The sequence below is a fragment of the Varroa destructor genome, unplaced genomic scaffold (genome assembly GCF_002443255.2).
Source record: "Varroa destructor unplaced genomic scaffold, Vdes_3.0 BEIS01000001.1, whole genome shotgun sequence".
NCBI classification, from domain to species: Eukaryota; Metazoa; Arthropoda; class Arachnida; order Mesostigmata; family Varroidae; genus Varroa; species Varroa destructor.
Genome location: NW_019211454.1, coordinates 62,633,405 through 62,655,414, shown reverse-complemented (window position 1 = coordinate 62,655,414; position 22,010 = coordinate 62,633,405). Strand labels below are relative to the sequence as shown.

The window sequence follows — 22,010 nt, the reverse complement described above, 5'->3', positions numbered from 1 at the left end:
AATATTCATTCATTATATAATGCCGGCTACTACTCTTTTGCGTGGGCCATGTACACATATGTCCCTTCCTCTAAAGCACCTTTCAAACCATAAGACCTTCCGTGACCAAAAAAAATAGCCAATGAGCGTTAGTTGCCCGTCTGTGGGGTTAGTGTTTACCACGATCACTGTATACAAACGCAACGCATTATTTTTACACTGTTATGTGTTGTGTTTAGTTAAGACCAACACTTAGTAGAATCACTGTTGCACAATTTAGGTTATCTTCTATCCGTAAGAAATCTAAACCTGAAATCAGAGCTCGTTGCATAGTAAATTCCCATTAATGTCGCGTACATGCGCGAACAGCTGATAATAAAAGACAAACACTGAGAAATATATTCCTACGAAATACATTTTCTGCGTATGCGCTCAGCTCGTTAAACGTTAAGAAAACGACACTGAGCTCCGATCGCTTCCTTGTTGAGCTTCGATCTGTATTTCTAATCGTGCGAAGCCGTCCCAGTTCTTTGAAGTCAACCAGGAAGGTATTTAGAGTATAAGTTTGTAGGACCTAAATTTAAAATGGCAGACCAGGATGCAGGCTCGAGGCGTTCGAGGAAGTGAGTTCGGCTTGACGTAAAGTAATTACTACAGTTACGCAGTTAGAACAATTATTACCTTGTAGGCTCGTATCGGATCAGTTAATTGCGCTTTGCTAAAGAGGCTGTTTTAGTGCGGACGAGCCTGAAAAACAAAAACTTGGCCTGCAGCATGTAAATCAGTTAGAACTGGTGTGGATATATAAACTGTGGTACTTGCAACTGAAGAGAAGCTGTATAAAAACTATATGCTACAGCAGTTAAAATCCTGATTAAATTATTCAGCGGTGGATGCTAAAGCGTGTAGTACAAGCAATGAAGTTAACTATTTTTTTGCACACAGGACGAAATTCCCAAAAATTAAAAGTGATTGAGTTTATTTTTTTGGGAAACCTCAATTGCGTAGATAACTTTACATTGATTTCATAAAAGTGGAAGAAACAATAATTAAAGCCAGTGGGTATAACTAATGTCATTCTGATCTGAAAATTTATTATAGGATTTATTTTTATTACTTTTTTTATTTATACTGTCCACTCGAGTCCTGTAGTCAGTGTTTTTACAGAAGCAGGTCTGAAAAAAGGGAACTGGCTCAAGGAAAATAGGCACTGCGGCGACAATTACGGCTGAATCGTTAGAACTCGTTTATTTCTGAGAAGAAACTCTAGCAACTTGTACATTATCAGCTGATAATAACGTTTTGCACTGGGTCGTTTATCCTCCACGTTAAGACAATAATCGTACTGATGGATTAACGTTCATAAATCTCTATAGCTGTGATAAACTTCGATTTCTAGTAATGAGTAAATCATAATAGTAATAAAAAAAAAAAAAAAAAAAAAAAGAATGATTGAACCCGATCTACTGTAGTCGCACTCGTGCAATACTTACGGTGGACTAATTTATAATATCCGAAATCCCACTCCTACCATGATAAATATAAGTGATCGAACAAATCAGACATCAACATTGCTTTTTTCTGTATGATTATTTTACAAAAACTGCTTTTTTTTTTTTGCTTCTCTGTCGGCTCTCGAGTTGCTTCAATAGCAGTTGCATAGAATCACCGCGGATACGAATAGATTGTATTTGCTAAGACCTCGGGTGCCGGCTAGACACAAAATTTCTCCCGAGAATTCAAGTAGGAAATTATGCGCATCTCATACTAGCGCCGCTTATTTGTATTTGTGTGAAGTTGCCGCCACCGCTGGTGGCGTAGTTTCGTCACTTTTAAAAGCCGTATGCATTTCTTACTCAGGCAATTGGAAATCCGAGACATTTAACATATCCTTCGATGAGTCACGCTGCTCGATGAAAGCACCGTGTCGTCTGCTCGGGTCTGGAGTTGGACTTATTGGGAGAAAGGTCGGCGTGGGAAGGCACTTCCAATTAGCGAGCTAATAAGCCTGATGGAGGATTTGCATACGTGCTTTGCCCAGCCAGCGGAGTTGGCTGAGGGGCAAACTTTCTATTAACTGCTCGGCTCTGTTTGCTACCGTCACCTTGCACTTCGGGCGCTGTCTTCCTCTGTGTTGCGCCCTCCGTGTTCTCACTCTCCCTTGCTCCTTGCTTATAGTCAGTCTACTGTTTTATATGATCGAAAAATAGAGGGAGAGAAGAAAAGCGAAACAGACGACAACGCTAAAAACTCGATCATTCAATATTAAGGATATTAGTGGAAAAATGTAAATATTGAGAGGGTTGCAGTCTTTCTCTCTAGCAATTTTGAGTAAAAACGTTCGTATTTTATAGATGGTCTATGATGGTGGTGAACTTCCAGAGACATAACAAAAATAAATGGGCGAAGTAAACGTATTTAGTAATATATATTTATTCAATTTTTGACTTTTATCTTCATTGATTTTTGCTGTGTTTTACAGACGTTTTGAAATTTACACACTTCAAGTGTACCCAGTGGAATTGAGTACTGTAGTCTTTTTTTTGCCCATTCTCAGACAGATGATGATAGAACAACTTACGATAAACAATAATTTGTTACTGTGCCAACATCTCGTATTCTAGGCGACTTATTATTAATCATATGACAATTCAGGCAAAAATTAGAGTCATCACTCCTTAGGTGTCGAACAAAAAATATCTTGAAACCCCCTATTACGTATCTTTGAACCAACTAAGGCACCTTGATAGTGTTCCTATATATTATGGTGTTTATTCTCTTCGTAAGCGATCGCTATGGCTGAGTAAAGCACCGTCATTTATTAGGTAATTTCTTTAGTAAAAGTAAGCGATACCGAAGAGCGACGTTGAGGCACAATACCGTGACTGTGTGATGCTGCAGTGGCACGGTACGTGCCTACCTACTACACTAATGGACGCGTGAAGCAACCCGGGTTCGACACCGAGCGATGGCCCATTTCATGTCATACCGTCATGAAATAACCTTCAGCTAAGTATATCATCACAATCAATACTACATTGTTTTTTTTTGTTGAATTGGAAGCCGCTCTATTTGGTATTGCATATTATGCAAACTGTTGCGTGTAAATCGAGGTTCCGTTAAATATTTCACCTGAACAACTAAAACGCGTTTAATCTGTGATTAATTCCTTTTACTGCCTTGCCTGTCACACATAACTGCAACTAAATTACATTTTCAATACACACAGGAAATTCATGGGGGGGGGGGGGGGGGGGGGGGGTGGTAATAAAAACCAAGGGTTACGTAAATTAATTTCTAGCGTTTTCCTGCCCACATCATCCACATATTGCTGTTGCATTACCGGAGTGTTTCCGCAAATTATGTTGATCATGGCCCTCGGGTGATAACGCTCTCCGAGCTCGGTTCACGGTTGTGGATACAGAGCTACCAAAAAAATCGGACACTTCGGGAGTATGTTATTTCATTGATCGGTAATACCGCTGTAAAAATATATAGGACGGATGCCCATAACATACTTGAAATGTCTGGAGGTCTTTACTAATTGAACTTGCTTTGGCACACAAGACTTTAATCTAGACCTTGACCATTACAAGGATAAACCAATGTTTGGCAAAAATTTTCATTGAAATCACTCGTCTAGGACACCAGTTAGCGCCTTATGTCTCTAATAAAAAAGAAAGGAGCTACGCTTACGAGTCTTCATAAGTATGTACGTAAAACAGTAGATAGGCTACATCTTTAACCAACAAAGAATATAATTTAGCACGCATTCTAGTGTTGAGGCACTAAAACAGAGTCCAAGCGATTTCAGTCCACCGAATCCTCCCAACGGCACATACTATATAGCGAATGTAATCAAATGAAACACAAAAACGAACAGCGAACCTTTTCGCTAACATCTCCATATAACACCTATACATAGTTTTTATCCATCTTAAATTCATACCGCCGCTGACCGAACTGCTAAGTGTTTATGAGATTTTACATATTCACAATCTCAGTGATAGGAGACCATACGAAACCCATTTTAGAATGGGTCACGGTGGCTTATCATAGTGACACGTGAATAAATTCGGAGTTATGAAATATACTTGTTATGTTTACAAGTATTTGCCTAGTTTCACAAGCCTGACGTTATTATACCTGACGTTATATTAGAGAAGGCAGGATATTTCACGGATGGGTCAAAACTGACGATCTTGCTTATGTAACAGTAGTTATGTTAACAACGTAATAGAATATGAAACACCTAGAAGACGATGCAGTATTGTAAGCGAGGAACTATGGCAGGTGAATGAAGTTAATATATGAAGACCACGTGCTTCACACGCTCTCAGATTAACCGCGACCACTGCGTAAGCTCCTCGTTGTCGCCCCCACGACTTCAATATGTTTAGTCATTTGGGCTTGTTGTATGTTTTTATGAAAGGGATATTTTTAAGATTGCCTCTAGTATACACCTCTATCGCGGTACGTAAATAATTCAAAACACAATAATCAGCGGCGTAGTCATGTCAACTTTTCAACAAACAAATCATTAGCTCATTTAAAGTTGCCTAAGTAATCGAACAAGGTCATATATAAAATCGAAGTGAGCCGCGGTAGATGGCCGTCATCGACCATAGATAATGTTTGCAGTTAGCAGTTAGAAATATCTGTACGAGCTGGTGTTGAAATTGAGTGTGATAATTTGGGGCAACAAGTGATACTGGTTGAATTTTACTGAAAAATTTATAAGCTCTATTATGAACATACGATCGAAGCCGTTAAGGTAGCCACTGAGAATGCTACGTAGAAAGTGGGAGACTGTGAGCGTCGCTCCACTTATATGGCGCTTACATAGCGCCAAGTTCATAACTAGATGTCGTACATTTGGTATGAAGTAAATACTGAGGGATTGGGTCTTAAGTACAAAATGAATGCATCTGCAATTGGCTTATTGCAGGGGCAATTGATCGCTCAGTATGATCAATTCCTCATCAATGATTTTCATGATCATTCAAATGTCGTTTGTCTGACTCTGACATTATAGGCTTTTTTGGTACGCTTCCTTCGCGGTCGACCTGCCTGGAGGTCCGAACAGCAGGCTTAAAACGTGTCAAACGAATTACTTTCAACGAGTACTGATTTCAACTAGAATGCTACATATCTCTTAATGAAGTACCATACCATAGAATCCTATTATGACCTAGTTCACTATAGCGGGATTGATATATTAGGCAAGAATAGGCTAGAAAAAGCATCGGACCGCTTAGACCTCATCTTTCTAAGCAAACAATATACCGGTTTCATCTAAGTAAGTCTTTACGTGCATCCTTTACGAGGAACTACCATTGGTGTGTTAACCAAATTATCCATTATCTGGGCTTAGTCTCCGATAGACCTGTATCGTCTCGCACATATGGTGGCTTAGGCTAGCCGCATGACAAATGCAATCGATGATTAAACTTTTGTCCTGTTACGGTAATGATGTTTTCGGGTTTCGGGAGCGTGGCCTGCTAGTCCAGTTCTACATTGGTAGCACAGTAGTAGAGACGCTCGCTAATAGTAATCTGCGTTAATCTGTACCTTTCTTTGCGAAATCATCGTTACGTGCAGGCGAACGTTGACCAACTGTCGACCACTTTGTGTTGGTTGAGCAGCGGTGGCCGTTTGCCGCATGTGCTGCACGTAGCATATGCGGGCTGTCTCTAATTTGTATGTGATATTTATTCATGATATGGAACGAAACAGCAATGAAAGATTAACTTAGTAGCTGAATTCCATTGCAGCTAGACTCGATCAGCAGTTGACTAAAGGCCACTCACTATGATGACTGGCGTTATTGCACGTGCACAAAAGATCTTTCGATATTCCGACGATGATAGGGTTGGGTTTGAACGATCCCATCGTATGGGCATAGCTACTCAAGCACAAACAAATTTAGGGTACTACGAAGGAAATGAATCCTTCTTGAATGAAGAGTGAGTGCTCAGCCCTCTTGGTCTTTACTTTGTAAGATGCATTAGTCATCAAACAGAAACAATCGGATGACGCTTGATCTTAGCTGTTGCAATTAGGATCAGATTTTGCGAGATTTTTAATATATCTGCTATAAAATCTTTTTCTTGGGACTTGTTTGGATGAATAATTTGTATAATAGTGAATGGTTTATTTTCATTTAACACTTTTATCAAGTTCAATGTATTGATTAAATATTATAAAAATGAAAAATGAGAATAAAAGTGGATAACACAAAGCGCGTGTCGGAGAAGACGCCGTACATAATCAAAATCAATATTCTGTCTCACCATGTAAGGAACTCCCGCGGCACGCGCAGCCTTACGAGGGCTAAATTTAGAAATTGAAGTTTGATCCGCTGGAAGAACTTAACTTACAAGAGACAATCCTGGGTGAAAGCTTCGTATGGTTTCGTCCATTGGCCATGGCAAATGTCTATCGCATAACCTACGTATCAGAAACAAAAAGCGCATATCAGCTTGAACGCTTGATTTGTGAACACAACGGGGCTACTCTACGAAGGATGTTCCACTTGTGCTTGATAAATATCTAACCCCATAAGAAACATTGCCATGATAATCTGCTTTAACATTAATGTTGCCTCGGAGACGACGATAAATCTACTGCGGGCGCAAATCTTTTAGGAATCGCCGCATAACATTGCCCCTGTCAAATGGTAAACTAAGCCTTAAAAATAAACTTCGATTTTTTTGTGGTAAGAGCTTCTGTAGTTCGGCGCATCGACCTTGCATTTGTATGTATTCTAGTCCAAGATTTAGGCTTATCTCTCTAACGAAGCAGATATTCCAGCGAAGGCATAGCAGCTGGAGCACTGACAATCATCCATCCACTTAGAAAATTACATGACGGCAACAACAGCTTTCCATACGAGTAATTTATGACTCAAAACGGCAAAGAATCCCACTTCAAATAGACTCAGCCACAACAGGCCTAAAATTTATTTCAGTGAGGCATCTCTTGAGATGATTTGTGCGTGACCCATTTATACCAAGCGCAAAGCGAATTCACTTATGTTCCAAACCTATTTTATCAATGTTCCCCACCTAATTACTCAACTATGCCGTCGAAAAGATTGTGAAGCTCGTGATAGTGTCTCAGTTGAACGCTAGAGATGAATTGCCTACGGGCATCCTGTTTGTAATGCATATTTACTATGAATTGAATACTGTATTAGTATCACTATAAATTAATTGTAGTTCAAGGCTAGTGTTATACTGAATTGAAGAAACAATGTCTGCTTTTGTTGATTGTTTGTCTTTTTAGATTTTTCGATTGCTTTCGGTTATAAAGTGTCGTGTACAGCTATAAAATTCTCTGTTGGTGCAGAGAAAGCAAAATGTTACAGTTATTGTAAAAATACCCCGATTATTATTTGCACTGAGACTGATTGTTTTTGTGGTATAGTCTTGAAAGTAATTTGGTCTAGATAGGTATAATTATGGCTTTATAGCTCGCTTTGGGTAGGCTTTATTTTTAGTGCGGAGAAAAAGCTGTTTTAAAGCATATGTGAATGGAAGCGATCCTTCACAATTTAGAAAGGTCAAGTGAACGATGCTATCTATTATTTCAATTAAACAAGGCACTTTCGGGGTACAAGCTCAGGATCAGACATTGTCACTCGACTAGACGATGAGAATAAATCGCTTTTTCGCGTTATCTAGTAGAAAAAACTGAAAATGTCAGGCCATATATGCAAACGGCCACTGCTTATGTACTTCGAGTGCTTATAAACTTCTCGCTTTTCTGGGACTGCTTATTTCGGAGATGGTGCAAATGTCACATATTTGCCGCATTAATCACACTAGAAACAACTATGTCCAGTGTTCAAATATTAATAGGATTACAATTGAAATATGTGTCATGTTGAATCTGTGTCATTAATATGACAACTTTAGTGATGTAACCACCTGGTGGCAATAGTGGATATTAGTATATCATAAGTAGCTAGCGAGAACATAAACAAGCCTGTTGCTAATTACGACGACAGTGTCACCTAGCGGTCGGCGCTCGTAGCTCCCCCTATAATCGATCATAATAACATTTTTAAACGGATTTTAGACTATTATTTAGCACTTTATCGTCTTGCGGGTTAGCTCCCTATATGGATCCTATGATCAATCATATGCTGCGGACCAAACCAGCCACTAGAAAAAAGGGCCTCACGAATAAATTAGGTTTGAGATTATAGAAAAGCATTCAATTGCAATTGTTCACACTTCTCGTGCCAAAACCTTCCCCAACAATGCGAGCATACAAACTCGTGAACTAGATCATACGTATTTGCTAATCCTAGCTAGTAATATAACAAGGCTCTTTATACCTTGTGCGTAACTCTTGCAAATTTACTATTCATCAATTATTCCGAACCCTTTTCGAATAACCCTTTTCACCTTTATAAAATTTTATTGCAGAGATAAAAAAAAAGGGCTTGTTTCTATGTAATTTGTCAGATAGAGTAAGTAGCGCAGCAGAGTACTCGGCAAAGCAATCTTTTTTTGAGGTACAGCAAAACGTTCATAAAGTGATACTAGCTTCAATAATCGATTACGTCATAGACTATACGCAAATACGTCTTAGGACAAATAGTCCTTCGTTCCGCGTCCACGAATTGTTTAGTTGGACGATCTGAGCAGAAAAAATACTCGATAGTTCAAAGGCCTAAGATCTCATTATCGAAGCAATGCAAAGGTTCAATAATACGTATCAGCTTCGTCTGTTTGTAGGCCGGTTCTATGTATTTGTGATTGCTTGCAATTAATAACAAAATAGAAATGAAATATCGAATATGCTTAATTATATTTGTGTAATTATGTGCGGCAAATCATCTGCTATAAACAGACCTGTGTTATGTATATAAAAATGAAAATTCGATGTTCTATGCTAGAGGAACTGCCTGAAGACGACTTCACTGCCGTCCCGAGGATGATAATTAGTTACAACCAAGTTAAGATGGACGCTGAACGCTGGTAAGATTACGATTATCACTAAGTGCAGCTGAGTTACTTAGGCTTCGCAAATCATCTGAGCTTTTCTAATCTATACTGACTTCTTTCGTTGAGGTCCTCTTTGGCATATTTTTCAGCAGTCATCGAGTGACAACTCAACAAAGAACTTGTTAATTAGGCTGGTCCTTGCTGAGACTATGTATAAAACGATCTTACCGCATAAATGATTATATATATATACATCAGATAAACTACTAGAAAATAAATGTATGAATAAATACAGCGCCGCGGCTATATAAGAGCAGAGTAATTTTCCTACCAGCCGATGACAAAGCTAAATCAGTCCGCTTCATTACGGTGGCAACGGCCAGATGGTTGAAAGTATGGATATGTTAGTGAATAGGTGGTCGCCGAAATTAGCATTTGACGAGGTTTGGCCAAGAAGGTTGATGAAAGAATTCATAGCTTCGATAAAAATCGCGGGTGCCTGGTCAACCAGGTGATAAAAAAACGCGATCGTACTTCGAAAACTGACTCACTGCATTAAGCAAAGCTACAAGAGCGACAAAATTCTGCGACCGTTACTTTCTAAAAGAAGCAGAGTCTTTAGAGCGGTTCGTTTTGTGCTACGGGAGAAATGGAGAGACGTTTGAAGGAGTTGCGTGTGTTAGACGGGCACTGCTGGATGAGTTAAACGATCAGGGTTAAATTTAGAATGTTCCTAGATAACGCCTTCAGATCTGCGAAACTGGCTACTCGCGCAAACTTTATTTTCAGCGTCGAGTTATTTTACGATATCCGAGACCAAACACCGGAAAAGCCCGACACCCGCCCTGGAGGCGGACCCAGCAAAGAAAAACCTTTTGCTATTCTGAGAGGGCATATTAACGCGCAGCGCCGGCAAGTTGCGGTTATCGAGATGTGGTAAAACAGAGTGACAGGCTCCAGTTGTATTAGCATTGTGAGGCTTTAAGACCGTAACGCCGATTCATGCTATCAAAAACCTTGGGTGGGCAGCGGTAAAAAGGGCGTAACGGGAAAAATGGTCAGTGGGTTCAACCCTAACTAACATAAAACTAATCCGTAAGTATCACGGGCCTCCTAATGTTTCTGTCACCCGACCATTAATAAAACTGTATGCCGATTGATGGCGTTCTAAAGAAATAGACATAGACAGGAACATGAGAATTTGGCCACAAGGTGTGCCGGCTAATGAACAAGAGCGTGTCTTTCCCGCTCCGTCGATTACGGATCTCCCACTCGGCCGTTGGCGGAGGGTGACAATCGACCCTATTGGCCCAAGCAACAGCTGTGATCTTAACAACAGGGTGCGCTCAGTTGTCGCGTACCCTTTTTGCGGGGCCCGCCTGAAAGCATCAGAAACCAAACAGTACAGTTTGTTACTGACTTTCGGAAACAGCGGTGCTCGACTTGACACGCGTATGGGATTTCCAGGAGATCTGGATAGCGCAGCGAAGTTGTATGTATCTATTGGACACTTAGGCAGCAGGTCGTGACATCTCGCCGGTTAAGCATGGCCGAGTCACAATAGATCAAATATTGTAGGATAAACAAAGACACATAAATATGTAAATAAATGTGCTACATTGCATAATCGTAAAGCGATGATTTTTTCCAGCCATTTTTTTGTTACCAGCTAAATTTTGTACGTAGTTGTAGATCGTATATATATATATATATATATTTCTATTGCAAAGCCCTCGGTGTACATGGCACTCGTTCTTTCTGTTAAAGAGCCAATATAAAGCTGAAGCCAATATATTAAATTCCACATATAGAGGCATTAAAACATCCTCGTTGTACTGCTTGCCCAGCTGTTTGACCTCATAAAATTGCGCCTTTTTTCACCTGTAACGACGGCCATTGAAATTACAATGTGGGCAAATTACGAAGGTTTATAGAAGTAAGGAGGAATCAATAACACAAACAAAAAGGAACGAGCGAATTAAAAGCAAACCGAGATTATTTGGAAGCCAATCAACAAAACTACTCCAGCTACTACGAGAAATTATAGAAAAGTCCGTCATAGGTCGTGGAGTTTAGATTAATCATATGCTCCTTGAGTATATTCACTTTACCCGTTTATTTTATTCCAAATCCCTATATATACGTTACAGTTACTGTAGAACTATTATGGCAAAACTTATTTAGGTAAAAAAAAAACTGCTTCTAGATTCTACAAATTGAACGCACACTCCTATCTTCTCCGGAAAGTCATACTATATTGATTTGAAACGTATCATATTTGAAGAATATTTTTCATTAAGTGGATGCGTTTTTATGTTTGAATTCTCCGATCTCCAACTGCATTAGATGCGAATAGAATTGTCCACAAGGCCTTCGCATAAATTCGAATCGGTGCCGTAAAACGTTTGGAACGAATTTCAGATATGACTCTGTAACTACATTGCAGACTATATTTACACTTCTTCAACGGCTAACTTAGCCATCACCGAAACAATACTTGCTAGTTGAAAACGTGTAATGGCAGGATAGGCAGAACAGGACGTATCTAAACACACTCTTTCTTCAGTCTTAGAAGCATGGATTCACAGTTAGTTTTCCATCCGATTGCTTATTAAACTATCATCTAGAAAAAAAGTAACGAAATACATTTGCGCTGATAGGGTCTACAGTTATTTGCTAAAAACTACAATGTCGTGAGATGCGGTTTCTTGCCAGGGGAATTGCCAGTGTTGTTGGCAGCGTTATGGCATCTTGTACTAGATTGTTCGCACATATTCGTATCTTACGCTGACTCGTGGAGGTCGAAAAATTATTTGTTTTGTCTGTGATGCCCTCGCTTCATTATCATTATATTGGATATTGAAACGCAAAGTTTTTGTTCTAGTCGTTGGTGGTGTAGTGTGCCCTTCGTATGGCCCTAAAGCACTCACGCATTTCATTCTATCTGAAATCCTAGATGAATTCTATTGAATATATGTTTAGATCAAGTCGTCAACGTATATGCTCTAGGTTAGCTGAACCATGCAGGACAAGTTGTCTTTCAAAGCTTCTTTTTGGTTCCTATCGGCCACGGCGTCAGAGTAAAGCGTCGAGGGTGGTCGTAGGGCAGCGAGAACGTTAGTCGCAGCCTACATTCACGAATGATCCAGAGGCGAAAATGAATAGTTTGGCCTTCTCTGGATACACGAAGTTTCCGAGTAGAAGGACGCGAGTAGGTAACTTGAACTGGAGACCCGTTGATCCCCTTTCGGTTGGCCTAGCGTGAGCGATTGTCACAGGGGAAGGGTGTAAAGAAGACGACCGTTGCTCCGGAATGCATCAGGGCAATACCAGCGTTTTCCGTACCAGGCACCTGGCTAGAAGCGACACTGGAAAAAAGTTTTTCGGCTGTTCGTCCAAAAGAAGGTGGCTTCCCGTTGGGTCTATCGGGAAAGGAGGGCTTGCTTTACTTCCTCTTCCAGACGCTTCGTTTGTGTTGCCTTCACTGTTGTCCCGGGCCGCACGGGCTCTAAGGACAAGAAAAAGGAGAGGGATTGAGCCTGTGCAATCCACTTGGCTGTAGCGCTGCTTTAAGTGATCCATGTTCAAAGCAGAAAAAAGACAAAGGCGCTTCTGGAAGCAAGCAAGCAGGCCCACCAGAGCCTTTGCATCGGCAAGCTGGCTGAGCGACGCGTGCCTAAATTTGTGTGGCTACGTATGTACGAGTGCCTGTCTAGCTGGCGCCGCTGACTTGGCCAGCCTTCCTGTTCTATGCATCCTTGTGAGTTCCTCTAGCCCTATCAGTCCTGTCTGCTTCTCGAGCGGCTTTTCATTGTTGGCTAAAGTATCTAACGTAGTAGTCTTGCGTCCCGGTAGGAGCAATAGCAACGATGCGAACGGCTTCAGGAACGGCAGCAGCAAGCAATGACTCGTTCACCGTCTTCTCCTTTTTCTGCCAACACGGTAACGCACTTTACAGATTTGAGCATGACGTGTAGTTCACCACCTTCCTACCTACGTTCGTATCTAACTAACTGACTGCGCATGCTAGGTGAAGTGGGAAATTGGGCAGCAAAAGAAAAAGGACGGTGGGAGACAGAAAAAGCGGGCAGAGGAAAGACATTGACAGGCCACGGAACTTCGTAACAACAGCAGGAAAAGGACTTTTCGACAGCGCAACTGCAACGACTACTCGTACGCCGATGTTAACCCTAGTGCCATTGTTACAGTCAACGCCATTGCCCTAGTTATTGCCGTTGTAGTTTTTGATGTGGCAGCAGCACCCGTTTGCACCGCGGTGGCTGTGGTAATAGCAGCGGCAACACCATCAGTACAAGTAGAATAATAGCTGCCGGTAAACAATGCCGACGTGTGGTACCGACGCCGATGCTGATGCCTGACTCCAACGTCCCAAAACGTTTCCGTTTACGTAATTTGTGGTTGTAGTACTCTGATAGAGTGACTATAAGCTAAACTAGTGTGCCTTCAACTCAATACAGAAAACTCCAGATCTTAATAATACTATAAATAATAATAGAGGCAGTGACAGTAACGATACAATCCGCCGTCTGATTGTTGTGGCAGACATTCCTGCTGATGCCGGCAAGAATAATCGTGATAATGATAATGAAGGCAATGCTGACGGCCACTTACGCAGATGAACTTTGCGACAAAAAGCTATTTTAGCTCCTGGTTGACGCCTCGTGTGTGGCTTCTATGATCGTTCATTTAGGTTATGTCGTTAGGTTTTCTATGGGTGTGTGTTTATGTGTGTATACACAAGCGTACATACTCGTCTTCGTTTGATTGTGTTTAGCTGGCAGATAACAGAAATAGGGTAGGTGCAGGGGAAAGTGGGCTTTACGTGTTCGCTGCGGTTGCTAGCATATCAGTCGACGTAGTTTGGGGAACGCGCTTAGTCTGCTCAGCTTGGATCATCGAACACGTTCGGCCGTTTCAGCCACGGACAGCGACTAAGAGCCAGAGCGTCCGAGTTCCGAACATGCACAAGTTACCGAGCTTGTGAGAAGCTAAGGAGCTTTCGCCCGCGTCTCAGATTTTCTTCATACAGCTGTTTCTAGCTAACGAAATTACTGTACACAAACCGCCCGCCAATTTGGCCGCTTTACCACAGTCTTTAACAATCGAAGGCTCGCATCGCTTCAATGAGCACTATTAACTCTCGAAATAATGAGGACAAGGGGCTAAAGAAAGCCAATCCAAACTCCCTGCCACACCATATACCGATCGTCCAATAGAACAACGGCGTGGCCACCGCCTCTATCACAAAGGCCGTGGTGCCTGTTCAATCCTAGTGTAATATAGATCTGTCAGCCAGTAGCCTTGTACACACTAGAAGTAAAATCACTACCATCCACTAAGGCCAAGATTTGTTGAAAACATTTCTTAACGTCAGGGGCTCCTGGCTGATTAGCGAGACAATGCGTGGCACGGTGCCTGCCTACGGGCCATTGTAGCTTTAACGGGAAACGTTCTGTGTTATGCTATCTCCTTTAAGATATTTATTACACTCAATGAAAGTTAGCCCTTGGAGCTTTTTTCCGTTTAGTGCCTGTTAAAGTGAAGCAGTCGTGTACCTAAACTAGCTACGCTCTTATTAAAAGCTGAAGATGAAGCTGTATATGTGTAAGAAGCTCATCGAATGCAAAAATCCTTTGACGGTGCAGTAAGAAAGTTCAGCATTTGTATTTACCGTATTGTTATTTATCCTTGGAGACTCCTTGGAGCAGAAAAGTACCCCGGTACTTTTTTTGTTCGATGCATGTAAAATTTACAAAACGAACGGATAATACTGTTCTATTCACTTAATATAAAATACTCAAAGTATTATATTAAGGATGATTCCTACGATCGTTACTATTCTAGGTATCTTTATCTAACTTATTTCTAGAACGAGACCCCATTGCAGACTATCAAATACATTGTACAAGGTTTCTACGTTACAATCAGAAAAATCCACAAGTAGACATGGATACTTGAAACAGTAAACGTACGGTAGGTATTCTTTGAACTTAGACGACCCCAGAGTGATCTTAGCACCTTTGTGGTAGTACGTTTGGATACATATAGACGGCCACGAAGGTCATTGCCATAAAGTCTACAACATTAGACTTTGTTCGAATCATCGTGTTAATGCTTCAAGATTAGCAAAATCAGATATGATTCATATCACAATAGGATATAGGCTAGCTAAGCCTTTATCGCTACCCAAACATGGCCCAGTGTGCCCTTTCGATAAGCAAGCGATTAGCGTTCAGACGGAGGCTCTAATCGACTAACTTTGACCTGTAATACAACGAACGTTGTCTAGACCTGTAGGAAAATGCAAGAGTAGGAAGATAGCTGGGTTCAGAATTGAGAAGATCCTTGCGAATTGGAATATTTAAGGCGCACATTAAGGTAGGTATTAACACTCTGCGTGATGGAGGTTCTAGTGGTAGAAGTACACATTTCGTAGAAATGTGCAGTGCTCAATCAAGGTTCGAGTGCTAGCAAGCAACGTGGACTATATATATATATATATATATATACGGTAATATCTGCTAGTGCGTAGAAACTGTAGGTATCCTAGATAATTTCAATTCAGATGAACAGAATCGACCTTGATCATCTCTGATTGAAGAAAATGTAATCGTGGTAAAGCTGTAAGCAGAAGTGGAAAACGTGCACTTTGTTTATCTAGTCGAAAACATTATAGCGTAAAGCGAACCACAGAAGCAGTTGATAGTTACCTAATAGCCGTCTCGTGTAGCGTTACAACGCATATTGTGTTTCTGTTTGTAGCTGCTCACATGTAGAATATATTTACCAAGCTAGATTCAGTCGTTATAAATCATTGATTTGACAAGTAGCTTCATCTACATGAAGTGGTGCAGTATGTTTGTTGAAGTGCCGCTGCATAGGAGACTCATGTAAATAAAGCTACTTATGAAATCAATGATTTATAACGACCGGTATATATAGCTTGCTGCTGTGCTGGGGTTCTTTCAAGTAGGAAGTGTGTAATTTATATGTATCCGAGGCTGATCATAGGGGGTACGCGCTACACAGCGCCTACACTTGTTTAGGCATAGATACATGTTGGTCGTCCAACGATAAAAAGAGCGAGGATCATGTGATAAAAATATCCTTTGTCGTTAGATCGATGAGTTCGCCAACGGAGAAGATGAAATAGTGGCACCGAAGTTTGTCGCAGAAAGGATGGCTGAGAGGCAGTTGTGGAAATTTTTGGAACTTGAACTCTATTTAGGTAAACGGATCATAGTAGCAAAAGCAAGTTCCGTTGCCGATGCATGTTAGGCAACCTTTGCAGATAAACGCGGTTCTTATAATTAAAATTTCGCCGTCTATTCTACATACAACAAAGGAAACTTTCCTCTAGTGTTCAGTGGCTCGTCCACACGTATATATATGAGTTGAACGTCGAAAGCTAGGGACAGAGTTTACTGTCTGTACCCCACCGGGATTACTAATCAAAGTGGGCTTCAGTTATCGACGGCGGACTATCGTCGGTCGATGGATCAGCAACAGTAACGGCAGAATGAACTAAAGAGGATAGAAGCGCTAACAGCAGCGCGTTTTGGTTGTACGCGCTGGAGAAATCGACAAACGAGCGCGACATTAGAGCGAATCCAGCTAGATCATTGTTTTAGTAAACTACAAGGTAAGTTCCTCCCTTAAAATGAAGCTAGAAGATCGGAAAAATGAAAAAGAAGCCAGAATTACAATGGGTTCTATGTCGCGGTCGCGATTCATAGGACGATTTTTACTCGCAAAAGAAAAGCGAGTAAATAGGATTTTCGCTAAGTAAACTCGCCTTAATAGTAGATATACAAGCGTTAGATTTTAATCCGAGTATATAAGCAAAAAAATAGATTTTTGTGTGAGCAGTACCCTTTCGACGGTGTTAATTAGCGCCAAAGGTAGGTAATAGGTCCGTTTCGTTCGATAAGGACGTTTCGATTTCGTCTAATGAAAATTCCCGTGTATCACGCCCTCTTGTTTGATCAATGCATTAAGGGTTTGCGGATTTTGTCCGATAGCACTAACGCAAATACCAGTCAACAATGAGCTTCTCTGTTTGCGACAATACAGGACGTGCAAAAATGAATTCTGTCTACTGATCTAAATCAGGATGTAACGGATCATATTATAGAGAAGGCTTTCTTTTAAGCAACAAAATCATTTGAAACAGGGCTTTCAGTTCTCGTAGAGACGACAAATAGTACAACAAAGGTCTTGCGAAATACGCGATCGGTAACTAATTCGGTGACGACATTAGTTCTTTGTAGTCAGCTGCTGTTTACATCAGAGCTCGTTATAATTGGTCGGAGGCAGGATACGATGATACACATCTATGGGGTATATTAAGTTAGACAGGGCAAAAGGCGTGCTATTTATTTAGCATGTAATTGCTATACTTTTGTGTCGGTAGCAATTGGTGAGTTAGTTACCTTTTTTTCAACTTAAACGGTCTGCTCTGACAGCAGTGAGTCACAAATGCACTTACTCAGAGCTTAGCTACTCGTAGAAAAGACGACTCTCAGATACTTTAATTAGGGGAATTAGGGAAATTTTAGGAAAGAGGTATATTTCTAATGACGCTATTGATTGGACCATGCTCTAATTAAAAAAAGTTTGTGCCAGTAGCCATGCTCACAGCAGGATTTGGCAGACCTATGTAACGCCATCAGCGAATGCAGCGTACTTCAACTTGGCCAAGTTAAAGTTATCAAGTACGCAGAAACGAGCTTCATAGCGAGAAATGCTGCATGAGCGGCTGCGTGCGTATGTGTATCTGAAATGCATGTATGTAAAATGGGCTCGCTCAATATATACTAAGGAATTATTATTAAAAATGTTCCGAATCCTGTACCAATTTCATATGACCGTACTTCGTAACGGTTTGTTTGCTACAAAGAACCTCAGCCTGGCCAGTGTTGCTTTACATATACGAGCACGTAAGTTTTTTTTACGCGTACTTATTTAGAGCACTGTAACACACATTGCTAGGAATAGTTGCTGCATCTATTTCTCAATTCATCGGAACATTTCATAGGTGCTCGGTAGGCAGGTCGGACTGCCGAGCAAAGTTCTAGCACAGTCTACTGATTCGTTCGACCGATAGAATTCTTGCTATTCAGGAACGTACGTGCGACATCTTGTTTCCAGCAGCATATATATGAGTGTTAATTGGTCAGATAATGTTATAGCCAGTGCGGATTACTCAACCGTAAACGAGGCATACCCATTGCCCGTGTAGGTCGAGTGCTCTGAAATCCGCGATCATTAACTAGGCTATTAAGCGTGAAGAAAATGCAGATGTTTACAAAATTCATTCGATCACCAGGTCATAACTTGCAAATGTCGTTGATCGATAACTTCAAGCGGGAAGAGTCCAGAGAGAGCAAGCGAATGACAGTGATACTATCATTTGTCTATTCCAATGACAGCGGCCATTTGCTGTTCCTTGATGGGAAAAGGGGGGATCGACTGGGGAAAACGCATCCGTCTGAATAAAATATTGGTTACTGTATAATTCGAAACGCAATAGTTGAAATGAAATACCATAAGAGCAGAACGAACTCGACTGGCAGGATGCACTCATTGCCAGATGGAAGCAAGGGACCCTACGGCTTAAGTACTCTATGCTTGGCTCATTGTGTTGAATTATACTTTATGAAGTTGCTGCTTCTCCATTAGGCGACAAGGTTTGTCGACCAAATATTTACGGCGGTAAACTTTTTTTTTAAAGGGAACGTTACGTTTCAGCGATGCATGAGAGATGAAAGAATATCATTTTATACTGATGAGTTTACCCTAGAAAGTCAGCTACAGTCTGCCACTGACCAGCTACTGTCAGACCTAATCGGGCTTTTCGGGCAAGTAACGCTCGGCCGTCTTCATGTAAACTTCAACGCTTTTTGAGCGTATTGTTTGTTGTACGCGTTTCATTAAGTCTTCTCTTGCTCATTCAGAGATGTAACCTAGAAACACTGCCCGAAACGATGCAGCGATGAAAATTCGCTTCATTTTAGTTATCTCAGATCGAATTTTGTGGCCATATTGTAAGGCCACACAATTAGGTCTGGTTATTTACGCGTGCAGTGTTTCCCTTTAGCTATAGGATGGTGTGAGCAGTAATGTGTTTACTACCAGCCGGCGATTGCTCTCGAGGTCGTGATAATCAGGGTAGCAGTTGGAATCAATTCTGCTTTTCTTTTGAAATTTCTGGAAATAATAAAGATAAATAGAGTCTGGAAGGTCCCTATAGGCTACAGAGTAAGCGCAGCGTTGCCTCGAAGGCAATGCATTGTTATCTGTTACCAATGGCTGGGTCCTGCTACTTGCTTCTTCTGGTTTCAACAGTTCAACTTAAGCACAGCGACCAGATTCGCGGCCCAAATGCAGAACGTAAAACAGAAACGCCGCAATGTAGAACTAAGTAGAAGACCCTTCCGGTTCCTTCTTTCCTTCCTGTCTACGCGGACTTGTGCTACTGCTTTGGCACTTCGAGCCGCGTCTTCCAAAAACGCTACCAAATCTTCGGAATCCCCTCGGAATCCATCTTCCCTTTCAGCTTTTTTCATTTTTCTTGCTTCTGTGCCTGAAGCTTGCGCGTAGATTTTGCTTGTTTTGCCCTTTTTGTCCCTAGCTTTGCTTCTCGTGTGTTCGGCAGGCCAAATCCCGTTGCGATTCTATCGCATCGTGGCCTTCGTTCGTTTGCCTCTTTTGCCTGTGTCTGCTCCGTACTTTCGGCTGTATCAGTATCGTCGTATGTTGTGGTTGTTGTCGTCGTCGTCGTTATTGTAGCTGATGCCGGTGCCATTTGTACTGTCACGCTGTAGCTGGCTGAGGCCATTTTTTTTCCAGTGTTCGACATCACACTATAAAGCGAGTTCGATCTCTCTATCAAAGAAGGTTGCAAGAGAAAAAACAGACTCAGGCTAGATTCAGACTTGGTAAAACGACGGAGCTTCTTTCAACTGTGGTATTCATGGTATAACGCCTGGTGGCTTATGTAAGCAAGCGTTTGTCGCGGTTGTGCTGCTGTTGCTTTTTATTTTTTTTTTTTTCGCTCCGTTCGCTTATCTTTTACAACCAGCAGCTATACCAAGCAAAATCACCCGTCAGCAGCTCTTCCACATCGTACATCGTACAATCCCCCCATTGCGTGCAATGTGCCTGCATGCATTTTGTGTTTTTGACTACATCGGCTACGCTCGACAAAGGTGGAAATGTCGACTCTCTTTGTATCCTCTTGCCATAACCCCAGCCAAGCAGTTCCCACCAGGCAGGTGCTAGTATAGAAAATGGATACAGATCAAGGCAGATGTGTGTTTGTGTGTATAGGTCATAGCCTACTCGTTATACACAGGCGAGCAGGAAGGCCTAAGACCTAAAGCTATGTACAGGTGAAGAATTTAAGGGAGCGATCGAGGGTGCATTTTATTCATGAGGGAGAAAGACAATGCAGACAAGGAACAAGTAGTTGTCCTAAGATAGAGACCAGCGGACTGGCAGATAGGTCTCCTAGAGAGCGCCGCAAACTTGCAGCTGTAAGGCAGTTCGAAGGTCTGGCTTTGCTTAGCCAGCAAAGCCCTTGACCTAACCCGAAAGTTTCGTTCGATTTGATATTGCTTCCCCTGTACCCCGGGGGACTATTCCCACATGTCGGACGCGTTGTTGACATCTACGGAACATATGGCGGCACGCACGCACTCCAGGGGTAGAAGTGCCGTAGTTGTGGAGCACTGGCCATGTCTGTCTGATGTCTCGTCCCAAGGGGTCAATATATTGTCAACGAAAATAGACGGACAAGGGTATGCAAAAATGAATCTCTCGTTATTGGCTCCTTGGACAACTTCCGTGCGCATGGTAATTTTAAAGCATCTTGTTCGCTTCACAAACACCAGCGCCTAGGCCTACGATCGAAAGTTATGCAAAACGAACAAACAGCAAATGTATTCGATGCTTTGACAACGAAGGATATCTGTATTAGTGACATGTAAAGCCTACTAAATATTGCAAGATCTGAAGTTCATTCAGCCGAAAAGTGATCGGCTGTGCTTCGTGATGCTCATAAACAGCCTCTACTAGGATAGGATCAATTAAAGGAAATTTGCTATATTATGACAATACAATCTAACATAGAATATTGTCAGCGTACAGTGGTCCCGTTGAGCAGGGCGCGTTTGCCTCGGTGCGAAATAATCTATTCCAGCATTGTAGGCGAACAGCAAGGCCTCTTTCTATTATGTCTTGATCAGAACGCCAGTTCTTTCGGGGTCGATACAATTGCTACCATGTCACAGTCTATGTACAATAGTCGCGTCATAAAGAAAGAGGCGGTGATCTAATAAAACGACGGTATAAGCGAATGCCGGATAGAAACGACACAATTTTTTAGCTTTGTTAAAGATATAATACTCATTTAGGCAAAGATGCTTATATGGATTATCTGGCCGCTTTCAGGTTGTTGTAAGCTGGACACGAAGAACAAAGAAACGCTCTGACTAAACTGGATTAAACTACGGTTAAGCGATTAAATAGCGAAATAAGTAGCGTAGGCATCTCTCGCTTCTTTTCCCGTCCTCGGTGCCCCATCTCTATTGACGGGTGTGGATGATGCAAACCCTTTTTCAGTATCCTCTAGCGAATGCTTTCTCTGCAGGACAATTGATAGCCTCGATAAATATCGGCATCCTTCAGCTCGGACAGGGACGTTGCGTCTCGCGCGTCCTGGCAACTTTCCATTAATTGATTCGATTGCTCTATTTTTCTCCCTGGAAACAATCTACTGTGACGTGAAGTTCTGTGGAGCTGGCGTTTAGAATCCTTGGTACGTTTGGGGCCATCGATGACGATGGCTGGCAGTGATTGCTAGGCTACAGAAGTTCACAATTGTTATGCTGATATCAGTAATCAATGGGAACTGTTTCTTGTCCGTTTTGTAGGCTTTACTTCCTGTCACTATTTGATGTTAATGCTGCATATACTTCACGGCTTCCGTTACATGAAAATATAAATTCCATCGTTGACGTCATGACTCTACTCTGCCATTAATAAGGCATT

The 22,010-nt window shown here is 41.5% G+C and overlaps 1 protein-coding gene across 15 annotated transcripts in view; it reads right to left on the bottom strand.

Moving 5' to 3' along the window:
• The window catches only part of LOC111252492 (uncharacterized), a 115,239-nt gene that overhangs the window by 52,899 nt on the left and 40,330 nt on the right, over nucleotides 1–22,010 (bottom strand). The window contains exon 3 of one of the 15 annotated variants that reach the window (XM_086978312.1): nucleotides 6,360–6,429. The exons of the other annotated variants lie outside the window; for them this stretch is intronic. Coding sequence (XP_086834438.1) covers nucleotides 6,360–6,429 — 70 coding nt within the window. The remainder of the gene's footprint in view (nucleotides 1–6,359; nucleotides 6,430–22,010) is intronic. 15 annotated transcript variants of the gene reach the window in all.